The sequence below is a fragment of the Eurosta solidaginis genome, chromosome 1 (assembly GCF_040869045.1).
Source record: "Eurosta solidaginis isolate ZX-2024a chromosome 1, ASM4086904v1, whole genome shotgun sequence".
NCBI lineage: Eukaryota > Metazoa > Arthropoda > Insecta > Diptera > Tephritidae > Eurosta > Eurosta solidaginis.
Genome location: NC_090319.1, coordinates 34,608,405 through 34,620,609, shown reverse-complemented (window position 1 = coordinate 34,620,609; position 12,205 = coordinate 34,608,405). Strand labels below are relative to the sequence as shown.

General features: G+C 35.6%; 1 protein-coding gene across 1 annotated transcript; it reads right to left on the bottom strand.

Moving 5' to 3' along the window:
- Nucleotides 1-9,868: 9,868 nt before the first annotated feature.
- LOC137236414 (kelch-like protein 5) lies at nt 9,869-11,774 on the bottom strand. The gene is made up of 4 exons (XM_067759000.1): nt 11,569-11,774; nt 10,632-10,833; nt 10,123-10,227; nt 9,869-10,066 (listed from the first exon to the last, which is right to left on the bottom strand). The coding sequence occupies exons 1-4, from the start codon at nt 11,772-11,774 to the stop codon at nt 9,869-9,871; spliced, it is 711 nt and encodes a 236-aa protein (XP_067615101.1).
- Between the last annotated feature and the right edge of the window lie 431 nt (nt 11,775-12,205).

Sequence of the window (12,205 nt, the reverse complement as noted above, 5' to 3'; positions counted from 1 at the left end):
CATGTAAATGCATATGCTTAAGTTAATTATACATACAGATGTATGAACCGCGTTTTAAATAGTTGTTTCTCTAAATGTTTGGGTTTTTTCTTTTTTTTTTACCAACATTATTTTATTTTAACAATTGCGCTAATGGTTTGAATTCTGACCGGACTTCCTACACATTCATAGGGTACATAAACGCACGACCCATAACCAAAAGGCAAGCATTAGCGCCCAAATATGCGTCCGCGCTTTTAAGCACAAAAAAAAAGGAACTGACTCACCCAGTAGGCCGGCGTTGATGGTTGTTTCACTCTGGTCTGAGGTGATCGAGCGGACCTGGTAGCAAGGCAACTTCGTGTGGACCTTTACCTTCTGGATGACTTTGTGCTAAGTTGGGCGTTCGCTGTATTACGCTGCAGCGTACTGCTGGCCCTGGAGGCGGATGGGGTGTTGGACGCTTTCCAAAGGTGGTGGTGTACTTCGCAAACGTAGAGAAAGAGGTCTATCTTCGAGTATCAAGGCTTCTCCTCACAATTAGTTAGTGCCGTCCGAATCCGAGTCGGAATCCCTAGAACTTTCCTCACTAGGTTTGACTTGGAAGCGTTGACTTACTACTTCAGCTGGATATTTGGATTTTCTTGTAAGGGTTAGTACCACTAGTTCCTCGGCATTTTGCTGATTGTTCTTTGGCCTTTTAAATGACCTTCTTCCTTGTTTTCCAAAATTTTTCCCACGTTTTTCTCGGTCAGTGCCGGAAACTCAACCAATTCTTTTTATTTTTCTCGGTTTCGAATAGCGTTTTAACATTTGATTTGTACGGATTAAAAAAAAGTATATAAATCGTTGATACGATAAGACTTGGCAAAAGCAAACACGTTATGGTCTAGCTCCGTTCATCAGCGTGGCAAATCCAAAAAGGAAAAAAACTGGGGCCGAGCGAAAAAACTTTTTTGTCCGGAACTCGTGGTGGTTTTTTTCTTTTTTTTTTCTTTCTCTCCCCGTCTTCTAGTGATGGCCGGTCTGTCTGTTCCCTTCTTTTTCGATATTTTTCATCGCAACCCTTTCCACATCGCTAGGTGTGTTCCCGTGAACACGCTCCCAAGTGGGTTGTAGCCGTAGACCGTAGCAGCAGACCGTAACAATATAAATGACCTGCCTGAAATTCTTAAATATAGTAAAGTGTACGTTTACGCAGATGACGTTCAAGTATATTTAGGCGGGCCCTCAGCCTCCATTAATAACTGCGTACGAAATTTAAATTCCGATGTATGTCTCATAAATAAATGGGCTGGTGATAACGGGCTAGTCTTAAACCCAAGTATGTCTAAATATATCGCTATTTATAAAAAAAAAAACATTAACATAGATCAGTGCCCCAAAATAGCACTGAACAATGCTCCGATAAACTTTGTCGACACGGCAAAAAATCTTGGTGTAATTTTTAACAGAACATTAACTTGGAATAATCATATCAAGTATATGGCAGGTTACGAACACTATGGACCACACAACACTTCACACCAGTTAAAATTAGATTGCTTCTGGCAAAGTCTTACTTGTTACCATTATTGATGTATGGCTGCGAAGTTTTTGCCTATTGTGGCACTGAGTGTAGTAAAAAACTTAATGTAATTTACAATAACATAGCCCGCTATATTTATGGTATACGTCCTTATGAACATATTTCCGAATATGCTCATAAGATATACAATATAACATTCGACAATGTGCTTAAATTTAGATGCATTTCACTCCTTCATAGAATAGTGTTGTTTAAGGAGCCTGCCTATCTATACGAAAGATTTCAGCTAGCACGGTCCGTGCGATCATCTCAACTACTGCATACAAGATATGGCTCACGAATTTCTAAGCGTAAATTTTTTGTTATAACAGTACGTCTTTGGAATGTTTTGCATTTGGAGATTAGAAGCGTTTCTAACATAATGCACTTCAAAAGGAAACTATTGAGTCATCTTGCTTAAAAAAAAAAAATAAATGTAAGGCGCGATAACCTCCGAAGAGATCTAAGGCCGAGCTTCTCTTCCAATTTGCGTCGTGCTCCTCTTGATTTTCCCTACAAATTGGCCGGACGGGACCTACATGTTTTATGCCGACTCCTCCGAACGGCATCTGCAAAGCAGATGAGTTTTCACTGAGAGCTTTTCATGGCAGAAATACACCCGGAGTGCTTGCCAAACACTGCCGAGGGGCGACCCCGCTTAGAAAAATTTTCTTCTAATTGAAAAATCTTATTTCTAAAATTTTGATGTTGCTCTGCCCGGGAGTTGAACCCAGGGCATACGGTGTGATAGGCGGAGCACGCTACCATCACACCACGGTGGCCGCCAGTCATCTTGCTTAACATGTTGAAATACTTTTGAAAATCCTTCACTCTTTTTTCTTTTCTCCTCTCCATTCAAATCTTATATCTTTCTCTCTACAATTTTTACATAAACACATTTAATATTATGTTACTTTAACACCAAACACTGTAAATACAACTTATGGTTGTTGTGTTTGGAATTTATAAATAAATAAATATAAATAAATCTCTGGAAGGGGGAGTATTGTAGGGCATTAGTAATATATTAATTTTTTTAGTTTAATATAATTAAACTTTGTAAATTTATTACTTTGAATTTTTGTAATTTTCAATATGTATCCAAATGTTATTTTTCAATGTTGAATTTTATAACATCAAATATTTTCATTCTTTGAAAGTTAAGCAAAAAAGAGCTGAAACGATCTATGTAAATAAACTTTAACCAAAATACTTTTCTATTACAAAGAATTTCAATTGTAACCTACAACCTATGTCCTATAACGATTGTAAGCTTCCACCTGTTTCAATTGTTTAAAGTGCTAATTCGCACTCTAATACACTTCTAATTGTAGTGCCATGCGAGATTATCCAATGACCGCCTGGTTGTTAATACAAAAGTTTACGCGACTGCAGTTTTTTCCAGCATCTCTACTGCTTAGTTTACTGCTTAATTTTCCGCCTGAAAGAGACTTTAGTGGTCTGTTAGCTTGTACGATATTCTTTTTACCTAATCGGCACAGTACACCATGGACCATCCCGGTTCCATTAGTCTGGTTCCAGCAGATTATACGTGTATAATCTCTAATATATAATAATAATAATAATAATAAACCCAACGGATTAATACCCGTCCAACCGACACGAGGAGCGCATCCGCATGACGCCCGGATTATGTTTTTGCCGAGTTGTTGATCGGCGGAGGTTTGTTAAGCGTCGAGATCTAAAACTGCTCAGCTACAGAATAAAAATCATCAGCTGAGTATTATATACATAACAGTTGAAAATTATACATATAGTAAATTGTTAAATAAGTTAATGCTTTTAGCATATAAAGACTTTTTTAAATATTTTTTTTTATTTTGTTACGAGTTAAGATCGGATAGGAGAGTTTTTCTTATAGTAAAAAGTGATTCCGTTATATCAAATGAATTCGAATGAGAGTTAAAATCATGACACAAACACCTAAAAGGTTCATTTAATCCGCTATTAATTCTGCACTGCCTCAAAAGAACAGGTTTGTAATGTCTTGACGCACGTTATGGGACATTGAAGTTTACTTCGTTCAAAAGAAAGGGGCTAGAAATTAGTCCATTCAGTAGTTTAGCCATAAATAATACGCCTAGCATTTTTCTACGACTAGCGAGAGTTGGAAGATTGATAAGCTTTAACAGACTAGTATAAGGTGGAAGATTATATGCAGAGTCCCAATGAAAATTCCTTAAAGAAAAAGGTAAAAATTGCTTCTGTATTGACACAAGCCTATCTGTATGCAGTTGATATCGCGGATTCGAGACTATTGATCCGTATTCTAGTATCGGTCTAACTAATGTGGTAAAAAGGGTTTTGGTTACATAAGGGTCATTAAATGCTTTAGACCATCTCTTCACGAATGAAAGAACACCTCTAGCCTTATTGGCAGTAGTCATAATATGAAGATTGAAACTAAGTTTAGCATCCATCGTGACTCCCAAGTCAACAAAATAATTTACTGATACAAGACAAAAATTATTTACAATTATTGATGTTCAGCGGCATTGAATTCGCGTTGGACCAAGCAACTAAGCTGTTTAAATCCGATTGAAGCAAGGTACGTTCTTCAATAGACGCATAGGACCTAAAAAGTTTCACATCATCAGCATACATTAAAGTTTTGGAATATTTTATTTTGAGATATATATGATTAATAAATAGCAAGAACAGAATTAGACCAAGGTGACTGCCTTGTGGGACGCCAGAGGGAACATCGATGACATTTGAAAAAGTATTTTTAAAAACAACTTTTTGCGTTCGACCGCAGAGATACGAAGATATCCACTGGGTGAGACCAGGTTGGAAGCCAAGTCGATCCAGCTTGTGGATAAGCAAGGAGTGAGAAACTTTGTCAAATGCTTTACTGAAATCAGTGTAAATAACATCGGTGTGAAGATTTTCTCTAAATCCATTAGAAACACGAGTTGTGAATTCAAGTAGGTTGGTAATGGCAGATTTGCCTTTACAGAATCCATGTTGAGAGTCTGCAATCAATGTAGAAATGGAAAATGTTAGCTGATTGGTAACAATGGCTTCAAATGAGCCGTTTATTTTGAAAGTGGCATAAGTCATTTCATGTCGTTTAGGTTCAGTGATAATTTGTTTGTATCTCTCCTCGCCTCCAGTTTGTTAGAGTCCAATATCCAAAAGATGCAATTCTTATTATTATTTTATAATTGTAGAACCATCTATATATGCATTCGTTCAAAAATAACAATGCATTTTAGACCATGAGTTGGAAATGACTTATGCCACTTTCAAAATAAACGGCTCAAATACCTTTGGGATGGCAGACCATTTTGCAATTCCTCGATAATTTTCTACACGTTACCTAGTTTTTGTGGATGGGTATTAGAAAAGATTCCTTCCAAGCAGCAGGAAAAACACCATGTTTTAGGGACATGTTGAATAAATCAGTTAGGGGCTGATAAATGTGTTCAGCGCATTTTTTGATTCCTTCAAAGACGTTAAATATGTAAAAACCTCTTCTGGAGATATTGATGGAATATTAATTGCATTGAGTTAAGTTGATACGGTATTCACTAGGCAAAGAAATTAATTCAGCGGAATAGTAAGATTTGAAAAATTGTGCAAAGAAGTTAGCAATACCTTGATCGTCGCTAGAGAAATCATCACGGTATTTCATACCAGAAGGAACCCCTTTAACCCTACGTTTAGAGTTCACGAAATCATATAAAGCTTTCGGATTGCAAGTTATTTTCTTTTTCATCGCACACAGATAGGTATTGTAACACTTTTTATTTAATTCAAATTATTTATGACGCAATATAGAGTACTTCAAGTAGTCGGAGTGTGAACCCGTCTTCTGGTACAGCTTGAGGGAACGCGATTTTTGGTTTTTTAAAGATTTCAGTTCTTTGGTGTACTATATTTGGACTAGTTTAGTGGAAACACATTTACGCTTAGGTACATGTCTTTCCAGAATAGCGTGAATGATGGCATTGAAGTCAGAAACGTTTTTGTCAATATCTGCATCGTGTTTGGGCCAAACTACTGTAGATAAAATTTGGTTGAGTTTTTTAAGATTGGCCTTCGCGAATTCGAATTTAAAACTAGAATCGTTTTCCGTGGTAGTGCAACTCTGAGAACTGTCTCCCAATTCGTAAACAAATTCCAGCGAAGGATGGTAAGGGTCTTCAGGTACAGTAAGAGGTTCACCCCTCCTAAGAATGGATTTTGATGTATCACCAACAAATACCAAATCCGCCTCTATTGGGATTCTAAGATATCCATGGGGCATATTAAGTATATGCGAGCCCATCAAAGCGCGAGCACGGGATGAAGTACTCTGTGCGCCCTCTGTGTTTTATGTGTCTGTCTTTTATGAAGCTATGGCCGTCTGCGTCGAAGCAATAGACTTATTTGCACTTGTTAATGATATGTTCTTTTCCACTTGGTCTAGAGGTGGGATGTGCGCAATTGTATACAGTGCTGTTTTCGATGTGGTTTTCAATCGTCCCGTTACATTGAAAATGTTCATACCTGCACTATTTTCTTAGAATAAGCCATTTTAGAGTGGTTGAGTGTGGTCGATGGGCCCACGTGCGTCCCATCAATCTCTTGCATGTACACATTGTCGTAGGGGCTTACGACTCTTCTACACAAGCGAGTTTCCACAGCAATTTACTATCTAGTTTGAATCATAGATTTTGAGTTCTTTGTTTCTCTTAAAGAACTACCCCTCCCAATGTAGGCCATGCCTTATTTGGGACCTTACATTTCCCATTCAACAAGTCTAGATCTATATTTTCCACTTCAGATACTCAGATAAGTATGTACATCCCGAAACGCTTCATTTTGGCAGGTATTTGCAGATATATATAATGGACTAAATGGCATCTGCATACGCCGTGATTTTGACTGGTCCCACATCGAACCGCCTGAGCAGTTGGTTGACCAGCGTCCATAGCAGTATCGATAATATCCCGACCCAAGGGGCGTACCCCTGCCTTCTGCTTTCGTGGCCCCAGTTGACCAATTTTGTGAAAGCCGGATATACCTCAATGAAATAAGGACCATCCATGATTACATATTTCGAAACATTCTTGAAAGCACCGGCAATGTCGACAAGAATATTTACGGCATATTCCTCGTACTCTTGGGATTTTTGCATGTTCATAACAATCATCATTTGCAGTGCAGTAAGCATGTTGTGCTGAAGAGACTAACTTTTCGTTCTAATTCCGTTTTACATACTAACTCTTACAACTAATATTTCCCTGGCTTGAGCTACTTGCTCTAAGGCACTATGACTTTCTGCCTCTTAGTTTTCTGGATGCATTCGATCTCAACGTGACCTTGTGGCAGCGTCATTTCTTTCGGTTACAATGCGGAATTCTTCATTATATCAAGTGTTTTTTCGTGATCGTCGTTATTAAATTTCCACGGCGGTGGTACGTGGCGCTCGAGAGGTGTGAGAGTGGAGTTGCGAAGCCATTGGCAATCCGTTGTGATTTCAGCTTTTCGATGTTTAGCTTTACTTTTGTTTTTCGGTGCACGGTTTTTGCTAAACATAATCAATATAGAGCTACCTTATTAGGAAATGGCTATTCGTTCGGAATATTTTTTTATCCTGCAAAATGAAGTAAACCAGCAAAAAAAAAAGAAAAATAACAACGAAAAAAAATTCCGGAGATTTCGCACTGAATTTTACGGACGAACAGGGAGCCATTTTATACGAAAGGTCGTAGCTAAATTTTTTTTTTCAAACATAGTGGTTTTGAGAATTTTAATAATAGTCTAGAACAGCGGTCCACTGCTAATACGCGTCCCATAAAAACAAAACGGGAAGAAGTGTCGAAACATGCGTTTTAACCTCAATATCAATAATCCGAAGGCGGAAAAAAAGGTTGCTTCTAAAACCCGAAAAATTAACCCGGGCTGCTCCGAAACCGGGGTGCAGCCCATAGTGTTTTTGCGCAGAACACCTTTCTGTTGTTGTTGTTGTATTAACTATGAAGACACACCCCGAAGGTTTTAGAGATGATGGTCCTTTGCCGGATATAGATCCAGTACGTTGCGGTAACAAGCATCATTAAGGTACTAGCCCTACCATCTCGGGAACGTTTTGTATGATCATATTAAACCTTCTAGGCCATCCCGCCATCCACCCTCTAGTTCCATAAGGAACTTGGGGTCGCCAGAGCCTCGCATGTTAAATATGTGTATGATGTATTCATATTTGTAACAGGATTCCCCTCGCGTAGGTGTGGTTGATAATTGGGTTGCGGAAGCTGTGAAGCTATATAGCTTTGTATTGAATCTCAACACCTTTCTGTATTAGCGGCTTTCTGCTGTGCTTATAAAAAAAATACCCTGGGTGGGTCCAACACCGGTTTAGAGTTCAAATTCATATCCGCGCCAAACACATTCCTACACAATTTCCCAGCCAGCATTTTTTGAAAATTTTGATCAAAAAATATTTAAATATCATACCCCAAGATGATTAAAAACGTTCAAATTTAAAAGCATTTTCTGTTCGAAAATTAACGTATCGTCGGGAGAAAAATGTACCATAAATGTGATTATTCCTGAATAATCATTTATGATTCCTATTTCGAAACGCTTTTTATGCATATTTGATATCATTGTAAAATTGAGCTTTAATAGTTTTAGAGTAATATTTGACTGCTTTTCACAGTCATTTTCTGATCATATTCGTGAACATATTTCAATCGTTTTGGTTGAGATTTTTGAATCATTTTTGAATGCCATTATAATGCATTTATTCTTCATATCTCATTCAAGATATGATACTACATAATAATCGTATTTCATAAGGGGAAGAAAGCATGCGAAAGTGAGCTATTCGAACCACAGCTAACTCGCAAACAAACTTGACCGATATACACCTGCGACTACAACATCCAACATCAGCATTATCTTCTGCATCTTAAAATACGGATATGATACGGGATGTTGAAGCCGTATCCAGGTATGTCAAGATAGTTTCACTTACCTGGGGTTCAAATAGCTCACAACCTATGTATTGTCCAATCATTATGTATTTTCTGGGAAGCTGAAGGGGAGAAATGGTTGGGGAAATCTTCGTTCACGAGCAGCATTACATTATTTTTGTCTTGAAGAATATCTTTTGCATAAATAATAAAATTTTTATATATTTTTTCTTAGCTTCATGATTGAAAAAATATGTGTATGTGAAAAAAATAAAATTTTTAATGAAAAGTAAAATTTCAACAAGTATAAAATTCATTATTCAGTCAACAAATATATTCATAAAAGATTCAGAAAGTTGAATGAAAAATCATTATAAATTTTTGATCAGCTAAAGTAAACACATTTGATTCAAATTTATTTCCAAAATGTGATTGAAAAACTATATTCAGTTTTTGATCATCAAAGGTAAACATATTTGATTATTCTTTTTGTTGGTTTTTATGAAATATTAAAATATAGTCATTAAAGGACTTCAAAAATGATTCCAAAAAGTGATCGAAAAATGCTTTTTAGTTTTTCATCATCAAAAGTATTCATATTTGATTATTTCTTTTGTTCAATTGTATGATAACTCATTATTTAGTCAGAAAGAGTAATCAAATTGTATTGATATGTAGGGAAATTCAAAATTGAATCACCTAAATGCTGAGTGGGTATATTTCTGTGTAAAAAAAATCATCAAAATTACAACCACATGCAAATATTTAACTTTTCTTGAAAATATCTGCTGACAAAGTTAATATTTTTCTTTTCCGCCTTCGGGTTATTGCTACCTACCGAGGTTAAGACGCGTCTTTTGACACCCATCCCGATATTTTGGGACTCGTAGTAGCAGTCGATCGCTGGTCTAGACTTAAAACGGAATTTCAATCAAAAAAAGTCGTGTTTAAATATGTAAATGAAAAAGTTTGTACGTAACAAAATCCCCATATGATAATATAGATCATATCTCTCCTAAATATAGTTTACCGATTTAATTCATTAACGAGTTGGTCAAAGGAATTAAAGCTTGGCATCTCTCGTTTAGAAAATAGTATTTTTTAGATGCAATATCTCAAAGCAGATCACTTTACTGTACTGTAGTCGTACATTAATGATTTCACTGAGATACGGCTTTCTTAACTTAACCTCTGAGCTACGTCCTTTTAAACAAAAGTTTTAAGTCACGACTTTATCGATATTTGTCTTGAAAGCAATGCTCATTAAACCTGAAAAGAATTCAAATTTCGAAAATGTGTGAAAGATTTATTTTTATTTAATCGCTGTCACAAAAAACATCGACTTTCTTTAAATTATTGGCACACTTTACAATTTTTTTCGCACTTTTGTTTATTAATTTTGAAGTGCGCTAAAACAATAGTAATAACCAGCCACAGGCATAGATTTCTTAGCGAGCCATTTATCATTTGATCCATCGTACACTGAAACATTATTTATACATTTTCCTCCATCATGGCCACCAATCACCCACAATTGATTGTCGAAAGAAATACAATTAACACACTTCATTCCAATACTCAAAGACCAAATCTACAAAACGTAAAGATGAATTAGATTCACAACAAAAAATATTTATTGCATATCACCTTAGTCCAAACATCTCTTTGCGGATCGTAACGTTCCACTGTTGAGCTGCACCTGACTCCATTAAAGCCACCTACAACGAATATTTGTCCATTGTGCACAGTTGCCTGGATGTGGGGAATACTTCGATTAGTTATTTAAATGTTTCTACGAGCATATTTAGTATGCTTAACTAGAATGTATAACATAATTCCGACTTAGATAAATAATCGTCTTACAAAGTACATAATCTCCACAAGATAAAATCCGCGGGGACACAAAATCTTAACAAAAATTCGGACCAAATATGAACGTTATTTTAAAGAATTGTGTCTATTTTCCTCTTCCGTTACATTTAATATTATTATAAAAAATTTGTCTGGATTTAGAGTTTTGGGAACTCGTTTTCTTCGCCATATTGTCATGTTGAGATTTTTTTAAGTCGGGACTATGTCTTGTCGGTACTCTGAAAATCCACGTTATGAGAATACACCCGTTTGTCTTATTTATTACTTATTTTTTCGACACTTACACCACATAGATCACGTGCTTCATTCGTATCCGCACATTGCGTCCAGCAATTCGTTGTAGGATCATAGCATTCAACAGATTTTAAGTAACTTCCATTATAACCTCCTATAACATAAATTTTTGCGTTGAGAACAATTGCGCCAGCATGACGGCGGGGAGTGATCATATTTTTTATTTCCTTCCATCCATTGGAAACGGAATACCTAAATGTAAGTGGGCACAAGACTTGTGGAAATTTTATGGGTCAAAGCCTAAGCCTGCATTTGAATCTCACAACACGCTCGTAAATAATTTTTATTTTTTTCAATAAAAAGTTTAGATTTTTATAAAACTAATAGTACCTATTTTTCTATGACCTGACTTTCTTTCTGTGCAAAGTGTTCAAAGAACAAAATAAGATAGCTAATTTAACTATTTTTAATGTTATCGATTTTCCTTGGGTTCCACACTTGCAGTTTTATTCTTTTAAAGTTTTGTCCCAATCGAAGTTCAAGTTTATTTAATTTTGATTCCCCTTATGAGTGTGCTATTTCATCAATTTATGTATTCATACCGGAGTTGGCCATTATTCGAATACCTTTTTATTTAGATAATTATTGGAATGGAAATGTATCTTAAGAAAATTATTAAAAAATAATTTATCCAGGAAACATTTTTTACAGACGATTTACTTTGGAATAATTTTCCGAATGAAATTTTTTATCACAAACTTTTAGCTTGCTCATTTAAATGGAATAGAAAAAAATATGTTTTGTTAATTAAAAGAAAACAAGTGTTTCTTCTCTTGTTTCTTTATTATTCGAATAACAAAATAATTTATTCGTCACTCAAATAAAATTTCTTTAAATTAAGAAAACTATCTGTATTCGTAAATAACTGTCAAAAAATAATTTATCTTTTATTCGAATAAATTTTGCCCAACTCAAATTCATACTTACATTTCGACTGATGTCAATTCTTCATCTAACGCCAGCCCTCCGATTGCATATATATTATCATTTAATAATACTACGCAATGCCAAAATCGTGACTGATTCATAGAAGGCAACTTTTGAAAGATTTTTGTTTTGAAGTTCCAGCTGCTGACTTCGTTAGTTGGCTTATAGTCTCGCAAACCACCAATGAAAATTAAATTGTCATTCATAAAAACTAACGGAAGTCCCGGACATCTATTTGAATATCAATCCATTTCTGCCATAAATTCTCAGTTTTTTTATATTGAAAAATGGTTCTGGACTGGCCACCCTGCAATATTTTGTATACTTTAAAACGGACTAGTTGTAGTACAAAACAGTAATAAAAATTATTTAAAAATTCCCAGACATTCTATTAAAAAGTTTGCATTTCAACGACATCATAAACAAAGTCGTGTCTCTCGAATCTCAGGACTTTGCCACAATTCGTAAAGGAATTTATTCCGTTGTTTTTGCTTTAGTTATAGAGTGTTTGTATTAAATAAAATACTTAAATTTTATTTAGCTTTATAAAATATATCACTTCGAATTTTGTATTTGCAACATTTTTCGAAATATGCAAGGCGAATTCATTACAGGTTGTGTTATCCCATCAGCTGAT